The sequence below is a fragment of the Cibotium barometz genome, chromosome 5 (genome assembly GCF_041138505.1).
Source record: "Cibotium barometz isolate CiBa-2024 chromosome 5, ASM4113850v1, whole genome shotgun sequence".
NCBI classification, from domain to species: Eukaryota; Viridiplantae; Streptophyta; class Polypodiopsida; order Cyatheales; family Cibotiaceae; genus Cibotium; species Cibotium barometz.
In genome coordinates, this window is record NC_141050.1 from 50,603,111 (window position 1) to 50,625,878 (window position 22,768).

The following is a 22,768-nucleotide window of genomic DNA, read 5'->3' on the forward strand; positions in this document are numbered from 1 at the left end:
GGTGTAAACCTGTCCACATCTAGATGATATGGGACTAGTGTGCAATTCAATTTATTAGCCAACTGGGGAGAGATAACGTCTTCAGAACTACCCATATCGAAAAGGACTACAAACTGTCGGCCCTGGGCAGAGCCATAAGCTCGGATGAGGCTCTTCTGAGCAGCATTGCTCTCACCCTCCTGCTTAGCATCAAATACCACGGATGGCATAGGATGCATAGAAGGTAAAAGTTGAACTGCATTTGAGGTAGTAGGCGGGGCTGGAGGAGCTGCGGAGGCTATGGCAACTGTGGCAGAAGGAGCTTTGGCGGCTTGTGCCGCTTGCCATTTGTGGCAATCCTTCTTACCATGCCCTATAATATGATAGAAAAAACATCTATTTTCTGACTAGTACCTCCTTTGCTCCTCTGGAGGAAGATAACCTCCAGTAATGCCTGCTTTAGCCTTTTCATCACGGGTTTTCTTAGGTTTAGATTCTTTATCTTTCTTACCCCCTGGAGCTATTACTGCCATCCTTCTTAGCATCTTTAGAGGAAGCGTTACCTTTCCCTGTCTGTGCAGCTGATTGCTGCTGCTGGGGTTTGGTACTGGATGGAGATGACTGCTTGGGCTTGCCCCCGTTGAGCTTCATTTCTTCATTCTGAGCGAGAGTCAGAGTCCGGTCATATGTACTTGGTTCAAAGTTACGAACGTTAGAGTCCAATCCATGAATGAATTGCTCCATCTTAGTCTGCGTAGATAACCCTAACTGCTGTGCTAAAGTAATAACCTTATCGGAAAACTGAAGCACTGGGGATCCGTTCTGTCTGAGTCCATAGAACTCATCTTTTATACCGGTCATGTACTGGGGCGGGAGAAATCTGGTCTTCAGGTCATGGACAAAGATGTCCCAGTCAAAGGCTGTGACACCTGTGGCCTGGTCTGTATGAATACTAGACCAATGCTGCCACCAAGTGACTGCCTCACCAGTGAGATGGGGAGCCTCTAAGTGGACTTTATCTTGTGGGTCTGTGATCCTAGCAATGGAAAATGAGCATTAAACTGATGCATAAATTGATTAACTGATAAATGATCACACTTACCATCATACTTACTGAAGTTTGGTTGATTGCGAATGACGGTGGTTGATGCTACTACGGATTGCGGGCTGGTGACACCTATGACTGGGGAGACTGAGGAGAGCTGCTGATACCTCAAGTGTATGGCCTCCTTTTCCCGTTGGTGCTCGAGTAACATACGTTCTTGATCAAGCTCACATTGGTGTTCCTGAGCGGCGAGCTCAGCTTGACGCCGGTCTTCGTCGATCCTGCGTTGGGCTTCCTCATAGTCCCGTCTTTCTGCTTTTTCTTCTTTCTTTCGGGCCTCATCCTCTCTCCTTTGTTGTTCCATCTGAAAGAAGAGGGAGATGTAGTTGGGTGCTGCTGGAGGCGGAGAAGGACGTGCTGTTGCTGCCTCCAAGAGTTGGAGACGCTCCATGAGCAGCTGGTTCTGAGCTCTCAGAAGAGCTATGGTGTCTGCTGTAGGCGGAAGAACATGGTCTCCTTCGGGGGAGACATCTTCCGGCTGATGAGTACTCTCTTCTGTAGACATGATGCTCAAGTCGGTGGTCGTGCCGGAACGCAATCTAACCATCCAAGGATGCCCCCACGCTAGGATACGGTGTGTGTGGACAATCTGAATCTGATACCAATGTGATATGCAGCGGAAGTCTTTGTATTGGAAGGATCCTGTCACACAAATGCTCACACCGTCTTCTGTATCGTGAGTTTCGTGAGTTTAGCAATCCACTTTCATACTTCAAACTTTAAAGAGATATGAGAGAGAGATACGAGAACTGTACACCAGATTGGGTCCCAAATTACCCACTGAAGGACCCCCTATCCCGATAACGAGATAGTATTTGCTTCACTTTAGAGAGAATGACTGTGGACTGTAGATAAGCCAAACGCAAGATCTCGGAGGATCGGAAGCCTGGCTGAACTGTACACGGCTGTAGAAACACCTCAATGAACTGATCTCGAGCCTATGCACTCTTCCCAAGGGCATGAGGAAGGGCTGCACACCTGAGGCTGAGAAAGGACTGCGGTGGACTGTTCTAAGCCATGTGACTACGCTATAAATGCTTATGAATGATCTGTTACCTTCACCAGATGACTGTAGCATGTATGGATGATGCACAGAAGGCGGAGGCACTGCTGTAGGGCTGAATACTGTTGTAGAACTGATGCTGGACTGAAACGCAGACTGTATGACTACTGTGGAACTGTAAACGCAGGGCTGGACTGAACTGAACTGCAGGCGGCTGTGATGTATGCAAAAACGCAGAGATATATGCTGTTTTGGGACCTGTGGAAGTGCTGAATGGCTGCGCCTATGATCTGCAAGGATTGCTGAGCTGCTGAATGTCTACTGGACTGCTGCGTTGATGTACAAGTACTGCTGTACGGCTGATTGAAGCAAAACGCAGGTTCTCAAGGCTGGAGAAGCAAACACAGAAGCTCCAATGGTGTTGGATTAGTCTAGGGCTGAAGGCGGGGATGCTCCTAAGGCTGAGGATGAAGGGTGCCTAGCTTCTGAAGACTGAATGAATGTCTAAGCCCTATGCAAGTCTATTTATACTAACTAGAGGCTGGTCAAGTTGGCTGGTCATTTATTTAATAAAGTTTATATTTATAAATGACAATAAATGCTAAATAAATACCATAAAATATGGAAAAAATACCAGATAAATCCTAGTAAATTCCCTAAGGTTTTTGGGATGTTCTAAATGATGCACAGGCATATGAATGCATATTATGCAGGATGTAGAGTGCTTTCTGATGCAAACCCTAAGGCTTCTACTGACTCTACATGCATGAATGATTCTCTCCAAGTGGGTTAAGGGACTTGACTGACTGACTGACCCGCTAAGGCTGAGGAATGACCTACGTAGCTCGTGCCTGACTTATCCTGGACTGAGGATGTACCATGGGGTCACGACGTACGACAAATATCATCCTACTGGGTTCTAATACTGTACAAATGTTGCACTGCTGATGATGAGCCAGTTTGTCACCATGCACTGAGTGCAAAGTGCATGTGACAAGCGTCTACTAAAGACCCAATGGGCCTATGAGACCCAAGTGGTACAATAATGTCCATGGCATATCTCATCATGGAATGGAAAATAAAACAGAATGAAAACATAAATATAGCTATCTCACTGGGGTGATACAAAACTGTCCATGGAAACTCGTCATGGAATACTAAGAACATAAAAACATGGGAGCAACATTAGCTCCGAGTAGATGGTATACCACTCTCCAAAATGTCAAGCATGGGGTTGACGAGTATGGCCGAGAGGTCTCCCTCAGCTATGTCACGTGGAAAGGTAGCGCAATGGCGGTGGAACATGTCCTGGATTTGGAGCTGATGAGGTGATCGTGGCCGACGGGGAGGTCGAGGGCATCGGGCACGCTGAAGTGCAGAGGCTCGGTCCGAGGTAACTCCTCTCGGGCGAGGTAGGTCCAGAGCAGCTCGTGGAGGGTCCACAAGATCCACTATGTCGGTATCCTCCACCTCCTGGGTTCGGAAGAAACTGGTGATGGTTGGCTGCCGAGGGAGAGGGCGGGTTGGCTGGGGCCTGTGTCTCAAGAAGGTGTCCCTGTGTCTATTCAAGCAGGAAGAGGCCCAGGCAATGCTGGTCCTGGAAGTCAACGATCCTGGAGAGTGAACCGAACCCATCACGAAATAGATAGTGAAACCTCCCACGGATCTCATAGTATACAGGGCAGCGGCATATGTAATGCTCCTCCGTCTCAACCTCTGTGTGGCATAGTCGGCAGATCCTCTCCTCTCTGGGTGTCCGTACGAGCTTCCCGGCTCTGAAGATGCGCTTAGCTCTACCTGTCTCCACTCTGAGGCGGTGGGAAGAAACCCGTATCTTGCCAATCGCAATCCGCATGGCATGGGACATGTGAACACTCAAGTAGCCTGACTGCTGGATGAATCCATCCTTAGTGAGTGTGAGGAAGTGGTCTCTGTAAAAGCGCATCTTCGTAATGTGCACGGGATTGGCTGGTTGAAGTGAGCAAAGGGGAGACTCCTTATATAGTAAAGGAATGACCTGGCCGACTATCTCTAGAACAGGCCGACCAGCTCACGACCTACTACACAAGGGAAAATACATAAAATACCCAAAATAGGGTTTGCCCAAATAACACTGAGATGCACTAATTCTAACAGTGTCTAGGTTTTCTTGTATTTAATATGGTACAAAAAGGTGACATGAAAGTCTGTACGTAACTTAGGCCCTTGGTCAGCCCCTTAGGGGTGACCTCTGGCCACTGCATGACTTGTACTGACTTCTAGGATAATGAAATGGTGAATGACTGAATTCTTGATGTGTTATGCAAAATGATTACTTTATGCTTATATATGTGCAAGGGATGATGGTCGATCCAGTCCAGGGGTTGTCGGCTTCTTTGCTTGGACGATATTGCATAAATGTTTTCTTTACTGCTGTGCTTTACTTCCATGATGCCCACACCTGCCGGTCATTCACCGGCACTAGCTGCCTGCTGCCTAGGGCTCCTGCTGGCTGCCAACAGGCCCTCCATGGTGATGATGATGATGATGTGTCTGAGGAAGCTAGGTGAGATGTTCAGGGAGGACCAGTGATATGCTGAAGTGGGTGTACCGTTAATGTCATTCTGTAGCTGTCGGCCTAGCCCACTGGGTAGTGAAAAAAGGAGGTGGTGGGGCTCTGAGGAAACTAGGTGAGAATGTCCTGGGAGGAGTCAGGACCAGTGATTTGCTGAAGTGGGTGTACTATCAATCTCATGCATCTTTATCCGTTGGCCTAGCCTGCCGGGTAGTGAAAAAAGGGGGTGGTGGGGCTCTTAGGGCTAAAAGGGTCTGCCCATTCCCACTCACCGGGGTCCTATTGGGTGTCAAGGGTCAAGTCTCCCATAGCCATAGTCTCCAAGATGTGTCTCGGGTCGATGTACCAGCGGTGCTCATGAAAGTCGATGATCCAGACCCTTTGAAGTGAGCCACCACTAGTTGGGGAGAGGGTCAGACGCCCATGACATCCGATTGAGAAAATGGGAGTTGGAACCCTGTCTAATCCTAGAACCTCCAGAGGGATGTCGTGGCATGTGAAAGCACCCAGCCACAGGGGAGGGGAGGGGAGGGGAGGGGAGGGGAGGGATCCTGTTAGGGGGTTAGTGTAAAGTCCCTAAGCACAGCTGAAAAAACAAGGTTAGTCTTAAACCGAATCATGAGTAACAGGCTAGCTCACCTCCCAACGGTAGGGTCTGTACATCAAACCACGCTCGAGCCAAGGCTAGGGCTCCAGCACAATCCCATAGGTCCATGTCTAACTCCGGTGTCCCATACCATCGAAGCCCGCTCGAGGGCCTTGGACACAGCAACTTATGTATCTGTTAAATATTAATAGTGATTAATGAGGGAAAAAACAAGTGCTAGGTGGTTGAGTAAACTAGCACTGAATGTAGACCTTAAATAAAGCGGTTCCAATGTGTGTGAACAACCGCTAGTATGTATAAGTCTCTTGTGTGGGAACTACCTCTTAAAAGGTATATGTGGTGGCATCATATTTGGCGTATGTGGTAGCATCATACTTAACATATGTGGTGGAATCATATTCAATATATGTGGTGGCATCACATCTAGCATATGCTTTAGAATATGTAATGAGGTCCCTCCTGTAAAAAGGACCTACTTCTATAAGGAATTTATGCTTTCCCCACTACATCTTGTACTTCCTCAATCCCTTCGAGCTTGTGTTGAATATATTGTTGGTCAGCATCTCTCTCTCGTCTCCCTACTAGTGTGTGTTTGCACTCTTTGCTTTTGTCAACATTTGGTATTAGAGCTTGTGCTGCCTTGGGGATCCTCTTTGCTTGTGTACTCTTTATCTGAGCCAATGCCTGCACATATATATATTTCAACAAATGCTTTTATCAAATTTGTGAACACACACACACACACACACACATATATGGCTTAAGATTTGTTGAACTCAATAGTGTAAATTTGATAATATCATGGGAGTAGTTACATCTTTTATTTCTGATATACCTTTCTAGATGTTTTCATTGAATAAAGATTCCTCCACATTTGCATCCTCTGCACAGGTGGAAGAGAGATACACCTTGAGAGAACCAAACGTCTATGGTCACTTGAAGAATTAGGGGTGTGTGCGAACGTGGGCATGCAAGTTAAATCAAGACTTATTGATCCTCATAGTTAATGAAAGCATGTACAAGTGTGGGCATGCAAGTAAAGAAGTTGTAAGACATCGATGCCCCGTAGTAATCAAAGGGTAACATGTATATGTATGTGCAAGTGGTCAAACACTCGTGACAATGTCAAGGCTTGAAAGTGTTATTTATATGACAATGAACTTCTGTTGTGATTGTGTTTATCTAGTTGAAATGTCTCATTGATGTCTTTTTGGAATCAGATTTGATGAGTTCAACTTATCGCCGCTTTCAATCAAAGCACTGCATGATGTTTTGGGATATGAGAGATTGACATCCGTGCAAGAAGCAACACTTTCTATGATTTTGCAAGGTAAGATTTGACTGCTTGCATGCAGTTTTTTTAATTTAGTACCTAATTTAAATGATTCTGATTAAACATTTCCACAAGACTCTTTGGCAGTGGTTTTAGAGCAAGGCTTAGACAACAATCATTAGGTTAAAATGTTTCATCTATGGGAACAATTTTGTGTGGCCAATAATGATGAAGAACGGCAAGCTTCTCCAAAGACCTCATCCATTGGTGAGGATAAGGGGGACAGTGAACTCTTTATCAAACACCTGGCTGACTTACTGATCCAGAGCCCATGTTCATTGCTGATGCTAACTTCATGCAGATGATGTGAGCAATCCCACAGAATTCAGCAATCTTTCGTGACGAAGATAACACACAACATAGAGAGAGAGAGAGAGAGAGAGAGAGAGAGAGAGAGAGAGAGTTGGACACAATATTAGGTTGCAAGTACCCTCTATAGAGCCCCCACCACGAATGGTGTATTTGCTTTATTAGAATGATGCAAATTCTGAAAATAAAATCTGGTTCTTGACCTGCACTCTCCACCTTGGCTAAGAGCTCCCCTTGGCCGTCCTGGCCCTTGGAACACACAACCCTTTGTGAATTATGAGATGTGCATGGATTTATGCTTGGCTATTTATGGCACCTAAAAGGTGCCATAAATAGCCCTTGGAACACACAACCCTTTGTGAATTATGTGTGTGTGTGCGTGCGTGCATGGGGGGGGTGTGTGTGGGAGCATATATTGATACCAAGTTCTACACCCACTATTGGGCACTCATGATGTTAGTGGGGATGTCGTAGTATCTAGTCCATACTATTCATGATGGAGTTGATGGTTTATTGTCTTGTGGATGACTACCATGAGGCTATAAATTGCACTTTCTTATAAGGTGAATTTGGGCATGTTCTTGGATTCATCTAGGTGTATCTTTATGCTGTATTAGTGGACATGCAAATTTCACATTGTGAAGTTTTCGTCCAAGTTGCAGCCAGTTGATATTGTGTTAATTGTTTCTATTTTTAGTGGTGCATATGCCCTATCAACGACCTTTTTATTGTAATAATTCTTTCTATTTGTTATGATCCTTAGTGCTAGGCTTCGTTATGGCTGAGTCTGCCCTGTATCTCCGGAGCTCTAACAGAAACTTGGTACATAGACCTTTGTATGAATGTATGCTCTTATGTGTGTGTGTGCGCGTGGGGTGTGTGTGCATAGTTGTTAGGCATTTCATGAAACACGTTTCCCAAACGCGTTTGAAACGTTTCGCAGCCTGGCAAGGGTTTCAAAAACGTTTCATAGAGAGAGAGGGGGGGGGGGGAGGGTACATGTTGCAAAACTAGGAGATATGAAAGTTTTATGCATAAAAAAACCCAGGCAACCAACAAAGTATGGATAAATGTTTAAAACAAAAATAGTATGATGTATCATCATCATGTATCCTGATTCCTGTAGCCTACTTAGTACTTACTACTCCTTGTTGCTGCTTGCAAGCTGCAAGTGAACACTGAGTGACCAATGATTGTTGAAACTTGAGAAGAGAGAAAATCAATTAAAAGGATAGATGATAGATGACATAGATCATAGATCATAAGACTTGCCATGCAATTTTGCAAAAGTGCTCTCAAAACTCAAATGGCACTAAGTCCAAAAGACTCCAATAGAAATGTCTCATGAATCATGATAAGTAAGATGTCCAACTGGCAACTGTCAACAAAAATTGAAAAGACCAATACAAAAACCATGGAGTGTAAAAAGAGTCAAAAGAGTGAAGTCTAGAGTCTAGACTAGAGGCAACAAATAGTAAGAAGCCTCAATAGTCAAGACTCATCATCATCATCATCAGCAGTATCATCTCCCTCCTCTGATGACTGTGAATCTGTATCAGAAGGAGATGATGCCTCAATATCAGCCTCTAAAGCTGCAGCACTCGTAGAAGCTCCATCCACCGATGACTGTGCTTGTGTCACACGAGTTGGTGCCAACAACTCCTCGTAAAGCATGGTAGCATAGTGTTGTGGTCAAGTGCCTCTCCAATGCGGTCCATGAACTCGTATAAGAGTCCAAGGGTGCTGCCCTCCATATCTGTTACGCGGAGAACACTATAAATGGGTTGAGTTGCCTTCACAGGTGCCTTGGCTTCATCCCACCAACTCTCTCGCATGACTGTGGGTACAAAAGCCAATGTTTTGGGTTGCTCCCGATCCTCCCATGCCATCCACTCCTGTGACACAACTGTGCGGAGTAGTCCCAGTTGGACTCTCACTAGCCTCTCAACCACAATAAACATGTAAGCAAACCTGGTCTTTGAGGGCTTCAGCAGCTCCAAATCACTATGGACACGATACATGGCAAGGACCTTTGGTCTCCTGGTGAAAAACTTTACCCTCTCCGCGGCACTCCCCCTTCCACCCCTCTTCTCAGTGTTGTATGGAAGCAACGGAGCGATGGTGGACTTGGCGTAAAGCTTTGCCCATGGTGATGTAAAAAAAAAATAAAAATTTTCCACACCCACACCGTGTCTCAGTGAGGGAACCCTTTCCGCATACCTGGATTACCCCCTCCCTGCTTCCGGTGGTGGTATCCGTTCTGCAGGTCATGAACCCCCCCCTCTGCTGAGTATGGAGGGCCCCCCTCCTCGCTTCGTTCGCTGCAGGCCATGAGCCCACCTCTTTGCTGAGTATCGACCGCCCCCTCTTTGCATCGTGTAGATGGAGATTGCGGCGCCTTTTCGAAGAGGCACATCCCCTCTTCCGGTCGGGTACGTGACGATTCCAAGCCACCGTCACCCATAAACCACAACCCAAAAAAAAAAAACAATTTTTCCTACGTGGCATTTGGGCCCCTTATCAAAAAAGAAACAAGTGTGCTCTAACGTGCGCGAGTGTGAAGCGCCCCCCCCCTCTTCCGTTGGCGATTCAACGCTTAACCCCCCGGCTGGCAAGATGCCGCCGACTACACTTTCGCTGTCATCCTCTCTGCCGGCTCTGCCCACGTCACCCTGTGTGTGCGCTCTTGCCATTCACGTGCATGCTTCATGAACAATTTTCTGGAGGAGCTCTACATGCACATCCCCTACCTGAGCTACATTGACAAGATCCCCGAGGCTCTCCTTCCCGAACACGGCCCTTTGCGTGCCCCCACTCCAGAACCGGTGCCACTGTCCGTCGATGCTGGGTGGATTCCAAGTCTCCTGGACTCTCCTATCCCAGTAGCCGCGGCCTCACAGGTGTACCGCATACATGTCAGCAGCCCGCATGCAACTGAACCCCACACTTGGGCGATCTGGACTATTTTCCTCACCTGCGAGCCACTGCACCTTGCTCATTTCGAGTACTTCGTGTCACGGTACCCTCAGTTGGCACACTTTCTTCCAGAGTGCAGTGTGGATGGCCTCCGCAATATCCTCTCCACATGCCCTCCTGTGACATTCTACTGCGAGATCTTCGTCCCCGATTATACTCCATTATCTCCGGCGCCCAGCCCTTTGGCGGAACCAAACGAGGAAGTGGAAGCAGACGAAGTAGCCTCCGAGGACGATCTCGAGGAAGTGGAGGACCCCGACTTCGAGTACGAGGATCCCGTTACTGCCTCTTTAGCAGCTGTTCCTCCCATCCTACATCCCGGGTGGACCTTTCCTGCTTCACCTCAGTACTCTCTCTGAGTTCTCCAGATGTCGACTTCGCACGACAATGTGCCACCCGTCGATCCTCCGATGGAGGCCTTGCAAATGACCACTCTTCAACAACAGATGGAGGACTTAACAAAGGGCCCTTTTCAACGGTATGGCATCAATGCGATCACAAATGGAAGACATGCAACAACGGAACCAACACCAGCGCGAGGGATCCAGGAAGTCATAGCGAGCGCGTCGATCGCATTCACCAACGTCGTCATCATCCTCGGTGGGCCAGTAGGACTATCCCTCAACTCCTCCCGATCCGACCGCCGAGGTAGACAATGTTGAACTCAAACTCTTGTATAAATTAATGACCACAGCACAGACAGGAAAGATGGATATCAAGTTACCTGAGCCCTACAATGGCCGCCGCGATAAGCGGTTAATCGATCATTGGCTCTACAAGATGGAGGTTTATTTCTCAAATACCGATTTGCCCGAGAATACAAAGGTGGCTTTGGCCAGCACCCTCTTGAAAGATACCGCCTTCCTTCGGTGGCGACGCAGGATTTCAGATGGCAAGTCTACTCTGACGTGGGATAAATTCCGGTGTGCTCTTTGCAAGGCTTTTGAGCCTGCAAATGCGAACTTTCATGCCAGGTCTTCTCTCCGCCGCTTGAGTCAAACTGGCTTCGTGGCCGCGTACATCTTAGAGTTTCAAAAACTGGCTCTCGAGATAGAGACACTCAGCCCCTCTTCACAGCTTCACAGCTTCACAGCTTCATTGACGGGCTTGAACCCACGATCCAAGACGAAGTCCATAAGTTCAAGCTTGCCACCCTGGATGAAGCAATCTAGTATGTCGAGTGCATTGGTGATTACAAGCATCCTCCCAGGAACTTTTCCTTCGGTGCCCGTTCTTACCAGCGGAATCGACCCAATGGGACTAGAAGCGTCCCAATGCTGGACAACCAAACTCTAGGCGACCATATTCTGGACAACAGTCCTTCCGGTCGCGCTTCTCCGGCCAAGCTCCCGCGTTAAACGTAGGATCCTCTCAGGCCGAATCCTCTGGTAGCAGAAACCGAGATCGGTTCCGACAGGACCGTCGCAGCAAGATCGGCGCAACTTCAAGCGAGAAACCTCTTCAGGACAGCAAACCTCTTCATCGACTGCCACTTCATCCCAACGTAGTCGTCCAGGCCTCTGTACAATTTGTTCTGGCGATCACCGGTGGTATGAATGTCCTCAGTGTCCTAAACCCTCCAACACTCGGCGCATTTCTCCGGTGGACAGTTGCCACCATGCTGATCATGACCCGCCTGCTGTGAAAGACAAAGACAAACAAACAGCTTGCTTTGTTCGCGTTTCTGAAGTTGTCAGTACCCTGATGCTTAATGGCCAAAGTACCAACCCTGTTTCGGTGAATCTTTCCAAGCTGGTCCTTAGTCTTTTGGGTATCATTGGCGATCATCCCATCAATGTGCTGGTGGACAGTGACTGTTCCACTAATTTTGTGGGCACTTCGTTGGTTCACAAGCTTCGCCTGCAGACCCGACATTTTGTGGATGCTTTTCAAGTAGAGCTTGCTGATGGTTTCTTCCTTAATTGTAACAAAAAGGTGCAAAAGCTTCAGTTCCAGATTCAAGATTACCAAGATCACCTTAATTTTTCAGTGATGCCGTTGTCACATTATGACATGATATTGGGACAATCTTGGCTGTATCGATATGATCCAGTGATCAGCTTTCGTTCTCATTCGATCCAGTTATACCATGATGGTCGAGAGCTGGAACTTCGTGGCCTTTTCAGTGCCAAACCCATCACGTTTCTGCTCTGCAAGTCAAGCGGCTCGTCCGCAAACGTGACTGTACAATAGCCTTGGTCATGTTACGGGAGATTGAAGTAGAAACTAGTGAGCAATCTCAAGCCTCGTCATCAACAACCGCTTACTTGGAGCAACCCTTCTTTAGGCCTTTTCAGGATCTGTTTCCGAATGATCTTCCGACGACATTGCCTCCTCGTCGTCCTGTGGATCACCCGATTGATCTTATCCCAGGTCAACCTCCTCCAACCCGAGCTCCATACTATGTTTCTTACTCTGAATCTCAGGACATACAAAGGCAGTTACAGGAGTTGCTGGACAAAGGTCACATCCGTCTCAGCAAAAGTCCCTTCGGAGCCTCGGTTTTGCTTGTCAAAAAGAAGGATGGATCAATGCGGCTTTGCATTGATTACCGTGCTCTCAACAAGCTGACAATCAAGAACAAATTCCCTTTGCCTCGCATCGATGAGTTGTTCGACCAGCTGCTTGGTGCAAAGGTGTTTTCCAAGATTGATTTGAAGTCCGGCTATCATCAAATTCGTATCCGTAATGGTGATGAATACAAGACAGCCTTTCGGACAAAATATGGCCATTATGAATTCTTGGTCATACCTTTTGGGTTAACCAATGCCCCAGCCACTTTCATGACCCTGATGAATGAAATTTTTGGGCCGTACCTGGACAAGTTTGTGATCGTTTATCTCGATGATATTCTGGTTTTTAGCCGATCTTTGGTCGATCACAAAGAGCATTTACAGATTGTCTTTGAAGTACTATGCACCAGTGTGCTGTACATCAACAAGAAAAAGAGCGAATTTTTCAAGAACCATGTGGAATATCTTGGTCACATCATTTCTGCTAATGGGATTGCAGTGGGTCCTAAGAAGATTCAAGCGATTGTGGATTGGCCTTTGCCTCTCACCATTTCAGATGTTCGATCTTTCTTGGGACTTGCTAACTTTTATCACAACAAGGTGCATAGGTGTTTAGAGATTGCTGCCCCTTTGACAGAATTGACAAAGCTGGACAAACTTAAGTGGTCTTCTGAAGCTGAGCAATCCTTCAATGATCTCAAGCATGCCTTGACGACAACCCCGGTCTTGGCCATTGCAGATCCCACCTAGCCCTTTGATGTAATGACAGATGCGTAAGATCGTGCTTTTGGTGGAGTTTTGATGCAGAATGATCGTGTCATTGCTTTTGACAACACGAAGTTTTCAGCCATTCAACGCAGGTATCCTGTGTATGATAAGGAGTTTTTGGCAATCGTGCATGCTTATCGGACTTGGAGACATTATCTTCTTGGAGCAGATTCAGTTGTACATACAGATCATCAATCTCTGACATACATTTTCACTCAGCCTGTAATGAACTCTCGACGAGGCCGATGGGTTGAATTCTTGGCTAATTTCCACATGACTATCCAGTATGTTCCTGGTCTTCGGAATGTGGTTGCGGATGCTTTGAGCCGCATGCCTCGAGCCACTAATTTTGCCATCACAGATGTGCAAATGGAAATCCCTGCTTGTTTCAAGAATCTAATCCCAGTCCTACAGAAATGAACATGTTTGCAGCCTACACCATCGTAGATGAATTGCTGTTCTTTTCTGATCACATTTGTGTGCCTCACAATGCTTCATTACGGAAGATTCTCATTCAAGAGCATCATGAAGTTCCTTATGCTGCTCATCCGGGTATCAACAAGACATATCGGCTTTTGTCTGTTACATACTTCTGGCCTCAGATGCAGCAAGATGTTATCAAATTTGTCAAAGCTTGTCATTCGTGTCAGATAATGAAAGCCTCTCGACAACTTCCTCAAGGTTTACTTCAACCTTTGCCAGTGCCCAATGAGAGATGGGAAAGTATCAGCATGGATTTTATCACCATTTTGCCTCGTTCATCCAAAGGCAATGCTCAGATTCTTGTAGTGCTTGATCGATTTTCCAAAATGGCGCATTTCATTCCTTGCAAGAAAGCTGCTTTAGCCCCAGATGTGGCATCATTGTTCGTGCAACATGTCTTCAAATTGCATGGCTTGCCAAAGACCATCATCTCTGACAGAGATCCCAAGTTCACTGGACATTTTTGGACGTCTTTGTTCAAATTTGTTGGCACGAATTTGTTGTTCAGTTCAGCCTATCATTCTCAAATAGATGGACAGACTGAAAGAGTCAATCAGATTTTGGAAGAAATGATTCGACATTACATTCAAGACCGTTTGGCATCGTGGGAAGAATATTTGCCACTCGTGGAATTTGCTTATAATAATTCCCATCATTCAGCAATTGGATTGACTCCATTTCAAGCAGCATATGGGCATACTCCTCTTGTGCCTACAAACTTTGTTTTACGACACAAAGTGGCGTTGGCAGATCAGTTGGTTCAGGAGATGCAAGGTGTGCTTGTGCAAGTTCGAGATAAATTGGTCCATGTGCAACAAAAATATCAAAAACAGGCCAACAAGCGTCGTCGACATGCAGATTTTCAAGAAGGAATTTGGTCCTGTTGTATGTGGCACCTCACTGCTACAAAACAGTGAAGTTAGTTTTTCCAAAGTTGCGACCTCGCTTCTATGGACCTTTCAAGATTCTTAAGAAAAATTCAGTTGTCAGTTACAAGTTGGAACTTCCACCTTCATGGGGGAAGGTTCATCTGACTTTTCACATTTCTTGGCTCAAACAGTATGTTCAAGGAGATTCGCTTGTTCCAGACTTATCTTCATATGTACCAGAAATTGAAGATGACCATATTATCCTTGTTCTAGAAGTAATTCTTGACGTACGACAGAAGGAAACAAGAAGAAAGTTGATTACAGAATTTCTTGTGAAGTGGATGGATTTGGATGAGTCTGATTCCACTTGGCAAACAGATGAAGACATGCAGCAGTACCCTAATCTTCTTCAGGAGTTCTTTGACAAACGGATGTCTATCATTTGACACATGGGTTTTATTTTAAATGGGAGGGAATGTCACGATTGTGACGTATGTATGTATCAGATTCTCTCTTCATTGTTGATTCCTGTTGCAAATGCAAAGAGTAACCAGCCAAGGGAACCCTTGCCCTCGACTGGTTGCGACTCTTTGCCAAAGGATGTACCTCTTCATCGAATAGCCACCTCCCTTCGACGAATGGTTGTATCCCTTGATGAATGGTTGTGCCTCTATATCGAATAGACACACCCTTAGCCTAAAGTTGTATCCTTTCGTCTATGGTCATGTCCTTTCGTCAAAGGACATGCCTCTTCAAATGTGTCTCTTCATCTCCTATATAAGAGACCTATTGTAATTAGTTTAAATTCAATTCAATTCAACCTTCTCTCAAGTGTTCTCCTGAAGTCTCTTGTTAAGTACTGAAGTAGTAATTAGTACACAATATGCACGATTAACAATACAATCCTCACAGTGGGAACACATCCTCCAACATTTTGCCCATGGACACACAATTTGATCCATTGTCTGTGATCACTTGTACTACATTTTGAGGGCCAATCTCTAATAAAGCCTGGCGCAAATGTCCCCAAATGAAAGTGCTTGTCACAATTGTCCCTGGAACCGAAGCATCAATGGCACGCAAGAACATTGTGCCCTTACAAGAGGACACTAAGATGTTGTAGACATTCCTCTTGCGCATATCTGTCCAGCCATCACATAAAATTGTACAACCATACTTTTGCCAAGTTTCCTTGAGAGGCTCCATCTCTAATTGCACACTAGTTTTCTCATTTTTTAAGTGCGTGGAGCATAAAGACTCATAAGATGGGCCCTCCAGGCTCCCACTCATACCCATTGCGGCTAATAGCTCTCATGGCCTTCTTCCAGCGTGGGGTACGCAAAATGTGAAATGACAAAGCGCATTGAATAAACAACTTTGTTATCTCATAGGTAGCCTCAACGACAGCTTGCTTCTGTAATCTTGCTTTGAGGCTTGCCCTCGTCAAAGTAGGCTTGGTGGGAAAGGAAGACCTGTGGGCTTGAGGGGCGGAGCTAGACCCAGCACCAATGGTGTTGGAACTAGGCAAATCAACCTGACTCTGCATATCGGGAACCTCTTCCATCCTGGCCCTTTTGCTTTCATCCTCTGAATCATCCTGGGTATCATCACCACCACCCCCAATTCCTTGCATAGCCTCTTGTTCTCTCGTCCATGGCTGAAGAGAGGCTTTCAAATGTGCAAGGACTCTAGGACACGGACCAATCCCTTTCCCCTTCAATCCCGAGAAATGGGCCTTTATCCTAACTGTAGACCTGATATACTGTCACAGGGCTTGCATTTCCATTTTTTTGTGCCTGAACCCCCGTATCTGCCAACAGGGGTTACATGGGTCCACACAGTATCCCTCGCCTTCGGCATTTTGCCAAAAGAGGGGAGAGATTTGGGGCAAGCTGATGCAAAAAGCCCAAATTTCAGAATCTGAAATTTACAACGAAATTGCACAAAATCATAAAAATTGGAAGAAACCAACTTGAATAGCGGGCCACACAAGTCCCATGGTTGAACCAGGGCACAACTCTCGAGGAAAACCCAAGTGTGAGAGTAGAGATGAAGATGGCGCAGCAAACGAAAAGATATTGTACTTCGCAGCAGGTACAATTTTAATGTAGGGCATGTTTTTTATTCATTAAAAAAAATGAGAGCTTTGAAACTTGTTTCAAACGTTTGAAATGTTGCAAACGTTTCAAACGCGTTTCATGGCAACTATGTGTGTGTGGGAGCATATATTGATACCAAGTTCTACACCCAGTATTGGGCACTGATGACGTTAGTGGGGATGTCGTAGTATCTAGTCCATACTATGCATGATGGAGTTGATGGTTTGTTGTCTTGTGGATGACTACCATGAGGCTCTAAATTCTGGCTGAATTATCAGTCGGCCTGTTTGGTTTTTCTCCATGACTAGGTCTATTGGCCTTTTTTTATCATATGCTTTCACACACCAGGCTGCTGGCCGCCCTGTGGGCTGCTGTCCAAGCCATGTGCTGGCTCTTGGTCAGCTAGTCTGCCTTGGCCACCTGGCTGGGCTGGCCTCTAAGGCTTGTCGGCTGGTTGGCCAAGCCCCATGGGCTGGCCGATACCCTGCCACAGCCCATCCTTGGCTGGTGGGCAAGGCCATGGGCCATGTTGGCCCCTTGGGGTGGCCTAAGGCCTACCCCATGCCCAATGCAAGGGATTCCATCCCTTTTTTGGGGTAGCCCTAATGGCTGGCCATGCAACCTACATGCTTCCTATATAGATGCCTGGCGTCCTGTTGCAAACCCAACACTCAGAACACCTGACATCATTCTAGAGGGAGACTCACAGTACGGACTAGCACTGCTTCATGTGCAAGACAATGCACACCTGACCAAGACAATGTACAGGACTTGTACATTTGACCTTGGACGCTTAGAGTGGAACCTTGGCTGACTCATCCCGGACTGGGGCTCACATGGGACCATTTTCCACTCCAGGTCCTGCTGTTCAGATATGTCCACGTGGCATCCAAGTGTGGGATGCAAGTGACATTGCGAAACAGAATGGCGGGTTGGAGAATCCGGAAGCAAAATAGCAGGGTCATGAAGCTAAATGGAAAATTTGAGCTGCAAGACAAAGAGGAAAGAAGCAACAAATGAAGAATGTAGCTGTAAGGAAGAAGACAGACCATGGCAGGAAGCTGATGCAAATAGGCAATAGAGACGGGTCATGGGAGGAAGCAAAAGACGAACAAATGTGTCGCAATCCCAAAAGATGAACAAATGTGTTGCACTAGGCAATCCCAAATGTAGTTGAAGAGTTTGTTGAGGACAAGCATGAGGTGGACACCCCAAGGATCGAAGGCTGGTCGAGGTCTTCTGTTCCTATGGGATGTTTATAATCTTGTTCAGTATAGAAGACCTTGTAACTCGGCATGGTGAGATGAGCCATGTTATAGGTCATTCCCAGAGAAGAGTATAGTCTTGTAGGGGCAATTCCTGGAGGAACCCTGCAAGACTATATCTTCTGTAGGAGTGGATTGTAACTTGGCTCATTTCAGTAGACTCATACTAATCAAGGACATAGAATATTCCTGTAAATCCCGTAAATCCTTGAAATATTGACACAAGGGATTGCAGAATCATTGTGAGAGGATACTCCCAGGAGTAGAGGTATTTGCAGCATGAGCTTGGGGAACTTGGGGCTCTCTTCTCTGCCAATTCCTTCACCGGTCCTTGCAACATTGTTACTGCCAACACTCCTAGGATGTGTCAATTGTTTTGGAATCTATTCAGGGATGTGCTCGTGAACATTTGTTTTACGGATTTAAAGCAATAAGTCATGGCTTTTTGTTGCATTTAGTGGATGGTGTCAAGTATGCTCATTGGTGCCTCTTGGGCTTTAACCCAGTGGTTGTGCCCTTGCCTCAAAAGAAGAGGTACACGTTCAAATCAACCCTTGTGGCATGTATTGCATAGTATCCTCTCTTGCATAAAAAAAACACGGGGCTCAACCCTTGTGGCATGTATTGCATAGTATCCTCTCTTGCATAGTATCCTCTCTATGGGATGGCCTTTGGCTGTCCCATAGAGCATCTAATGCAACTATATGCTTGCTAATGCATGACGTGATGCTAAGGATAGACCTCTATATACTTTATCTAATGAATTCTCCAAGTGGGTTAAGAGGATTGACTCCCGACTGACCTCTAAGGCTTGGAGACTGACCTACGTCTGACTTTCCCTGGACTGAGGGCTCACAATGGGGTCATGGGTCACTGATAATCATGCCAGTGTCACCCCAGTGCAGGGTGCACGTGCCACATCACATCTAGCATAAGCTTGTGTTGATTATTTTGCTGATTATTTTGCTGACTTAGGGTACATGTTCACGCCATTCACAGCCTCAGCATCGACGATGTATGATATCTTATATCCCTCTTATGGCACTGGATGGAGTTAGACATAGATCTGCATAGCATGCTTGTACTACCCCTTCAGCATATAGAGATGCATCTTGCCTTAGCACTCCATCCACATCCCCACCCCCCTTTATATTGTTTGTATATGGGCTCCACCGATCCATGATGATTCACAGTTGTATCCAGACACATGCACATTTTTTCTTTTCTTTCTTTTCTTCCGATGACCGGAAGAACACAGCTGTATTATTTTTTGTCTCATAGGCTGACTTTGGCCTCTCGTAGACGTTAATATATCTTTCTTTCTTTCTCTCTCTCTCTCTCTCTCTCTCTCTCTCTCTCTCTCTTCCCCTCCCCACTAGTGTGTGGTTGCACTCTAGGCACTTGTCAATAGAAAGGAGAATACATTCCCTTGATCATCAACAACATCATAACCAAGCGTACACTAAAGTTGGAGAGGAAGTATTCTTTTCTGGGTTGTAGTGCAGCCAATGAATGCTGAAAAACACTACTCCAATGAACATTGAATACTTTCTTTTTACAAAGAGTTGCCTCTATCTGGAGGTCTGCCCGACCAAGAAAGATGACAAAGAAGCATTTGCCAGTCATGTATAAGCTTGGTGGAATAAGGGTAGCTCACAATCTGGCCTTCAGATCTTCCAAATATGACATCTTGATGAGAAACTATCCAATTCCCAAAAGCTTTTGTTTTCATTGTCCGTACCAGCATCAAAGTCCAAGGTTGCTTTTGGTGAAGAAATTCAAGAAGTAGAGTTGTCTTTCTTGCATTGACATGGTAGCGAATATTGAGTATATTCAGGCCTCCATGCATTTTGGGAGTGCGTACAAGTTCTTGTCACATGCACACCCGTCAGGTGTACACTGACATGGCATCATTCCGAGCATCAGAATCATCATCAAATATTTATCGGATATTTATGTATGATTTATCAGGCATTTTCTAGGCATTAAAAGCATTTAGTTCAGCTTGTACATCAATGTATGGGGCTGGCAAGGCACCTGTAGCAGTGTACACATCATCCACAGCATCTAGTTTATTTTATGCAATTTTTAGGCTCATTTATGGGGCAGCCGACCAGCAGGAAAAGGCTTATTCAGCAGTCGTGGACATTTGGACTGGCCGACAGCAGTTATGCTGGCCGACCAGCAGCATTCCTACCTATATAAGCATGCGCCTCATCATTCCAGCATTCAGGCCCATTCTCAGCATATTCAGCCATCTTCCCAACTCCTACATATAGAGGGATACCAGCATACAAGTGGTGGAACTCAGCATTGGAGTCAGGACAACCATCCTTCATCATCCTTCAGCATGTTTCCCTCTCTTCCAGGGGTAGACATCATCTAGGACAGCATAGATCCTTTTGGATCTCATTGTAACCGCATTCATCATCTAATATAGCTACATTGCATTGCATTGACACTCATCTCTCTTGTGTCCATCTTAGTTAATCATCTCTTAAGTAAAGTGTAGCACTAATCCCAGGTTGCTTAACATCGATCAGTCCCCCCATGTCACATTGGTATCAGAGCATAGGGTAGGCAGCCTTAGAAGTCAGTGCATGTTCATTCTCTAAAGTCATTCAGTCATCATGTTTCACGTTTCCGCACAGCTAAATCCAGTTCTCAAGATTCTGAAGCCATCCCTAGGGTTCTTCCCTTAGGCATGCATCAGAAGCCATCCATCTGCATTTTGCACAGCATATAGGCTTGCATCAGTATTTTAGTCATCCTAGCAGTCATCCCTTGCATCATGCATTCTGCAAGGCTTACAGGTTTCACCCATGAGTTCTCTGGGGAAGAATGACATCCATCATCAAAGGAGTGAATGGAGTTTTGGACTTGAATTAGCAGTAGGGAGTTCTTCCACAGAAGAAGAGGGAAGTTTACTCCAACATTCGCCTCAGGAGGTTCAGAGGTTCAGGAACGACGGAGATGGTGTGTGAAAGGACTCCACAGGCAAGTCAGGGGTGACTGAGGTATTCCAGGTAGATTTGCAGGTTGCAGGTTTAGCAGCATTGTGCCATGAAGTTCCCCGCAGTTCAGTAGTCTTTGGCTCAAAAGGATCTCACTCCAGCATTGACATCAGTCCCGGCAGAAGAAGTCAAAGGGGGCAGGAGTCGCAGAGGAGGAAGGTCAGCAGGGAGTCAAAAGGTTTGCCAGGCTACCACCTAGCAACAAGTTTAGTAGAGGGGAATGTCACGTGCACACCGTCAGGTGTACACTGACATGGCATCATTCCCAGCATTAGAATCATCTCATCAAATATTTATCGGATATTTATGTATGATTTATCAGGCATTTTCTAGGCATTAAAAGCATTTAGTTCAGCTTGTACATCAATGTTTGGGGCTGGCAAGGCACCTCCACAGCAGTGTACACATCATCCACAGAATCTAGTTTATTTTATGCAATTTTTAGGCTCATTTATGGGGCAGCCGACCAGCAGGAAAAGGCTTATTCAGCAGTCGTGGACATTTGGACTGGCCGACAACAGTTATGCTGGCCGACCAGCAGCATTCCTACCTATATAAGCAGGCGCCTCATCATTCCGGCATCCAGGCCTAGTCTCAGCATATTCAGCCATCTTCCCAACTCCCACATATAGAGGGATACCAGCATACAAGTGGTGGAACTCAGCATTGGAGTCAGGACAGCCATCTTTCAGCCATCTTTCATCATCCTTCAGCATGTTTCCCTCTCTTCCAGGGGTAGACATCATCTAGGACAGCATAGATCCATTTGGATCTCATTGTAACCGCATTCATCATCTAATATAGCTGCATTGCATTGCATTGCATTGACACTCATCTCTCTTGTGTCCATCTTAGTTAATCATCTCTTAAGTAAAGTGTAGCACTAATCCAAGGTTGCTTAACATCGATCAGTCCCTCCATGTCACATTGGTATCAGAGCATAGGGTAGGCAGCCTTAGCAGTCAGTGCATGTTCATTCTCTAAAGTCATTCAGTCATAATGTTTCACGTTTCCGCACAACTAAATCCAGTTCTCAAGATTCTGAAGCCATCCCTAGGGTTCTTCCCTTAGGCATGCATCAGAAGCCATCCATCTGCATTTTGCACAGCATATAGGCTTGCATCAGTATTTTAGTCATCCTAGCAGTCATCCCTTGCATCATGCATTCTGCAAGGCTTACAGGTTTCACCCATGAGTTCTGTGGGGAAGAATGACATCCATCATCAAAGGAGTGAATGGAGTTTTGGACTTCAATTGGCAGCAGGGAGTTCTTCCACAAAAGAAGGGGGAAGTTTGCTCCAAAGTTCTTTCTTGAGTATTGGGATTCACTGCAAAAGAAGTGCTTTATATGATTAATATTTGTTGGCACTCTGGTGTGCTGCCGGCTTCTTGGAAGTGTCATTTTGCCATCTTCCCCGCTCAAATAGGAACTTAACTTTTGTAAGATGATGTTGGAACATAGCGTCAAGCTTCGTCTTGGATGCATCTGGTATATGCACATAACATTCACAGCCAAATGTTCTAAAATGTTGGTCAACATATTGAAAGATGTTCTTCATGGGTTGCACCCTCCTCCATATTGTTGTGCCTAGGCAACAAATCATGGATAATATTACAAACGCCTACATAGGCATTGAATATGCTAAATACACGAATCAGGATGTACTCATGATGCAAATAGATATTGAAAAGGCGTTTGACACAATTCAATGGCAATTCATCTCTCAAGTGATGGACAAAATGGGTATTGGTCCAAAAATGAGGAATATGATATACTGGATGTATAAGAAAGGGATAGCCCAATCTATTATTGGAAATGAACTCTCTGCTTCATGGACGCTTGGACGATCCATGAGACAGGGATGTCCACTGAGTGCCTTGCTTTATAAGA

At 45.8% G+C, this 22,768-nt stretch overlaps 1 protein-coding gene across 2 annotated transcripts in view; it reads left to right on the forward strand.

The window, feature by feature from the left end:
* The window catches only part of LOC147638609 (DEAD-box ATP-dependent RNA helicase 26-like), a 48,545-nt gene that overhangs the window by 12,895 nt on the left and 12,882 nt on the right, over nt 1-22,768 (forward strand). For both annotated transcript variants that reach the window (XM_086798527.1, XM_086798526.1), the window contains exon 2: nt 6,469-6,578. In XM_086798527.1, the coding sequence (XP_086654653.1) occupies nt 6,469-6,578 (110 nt within the window). The remainder of the gene's footprint in view (nt 1-6,468; nt 6,579-22,768) is intronic.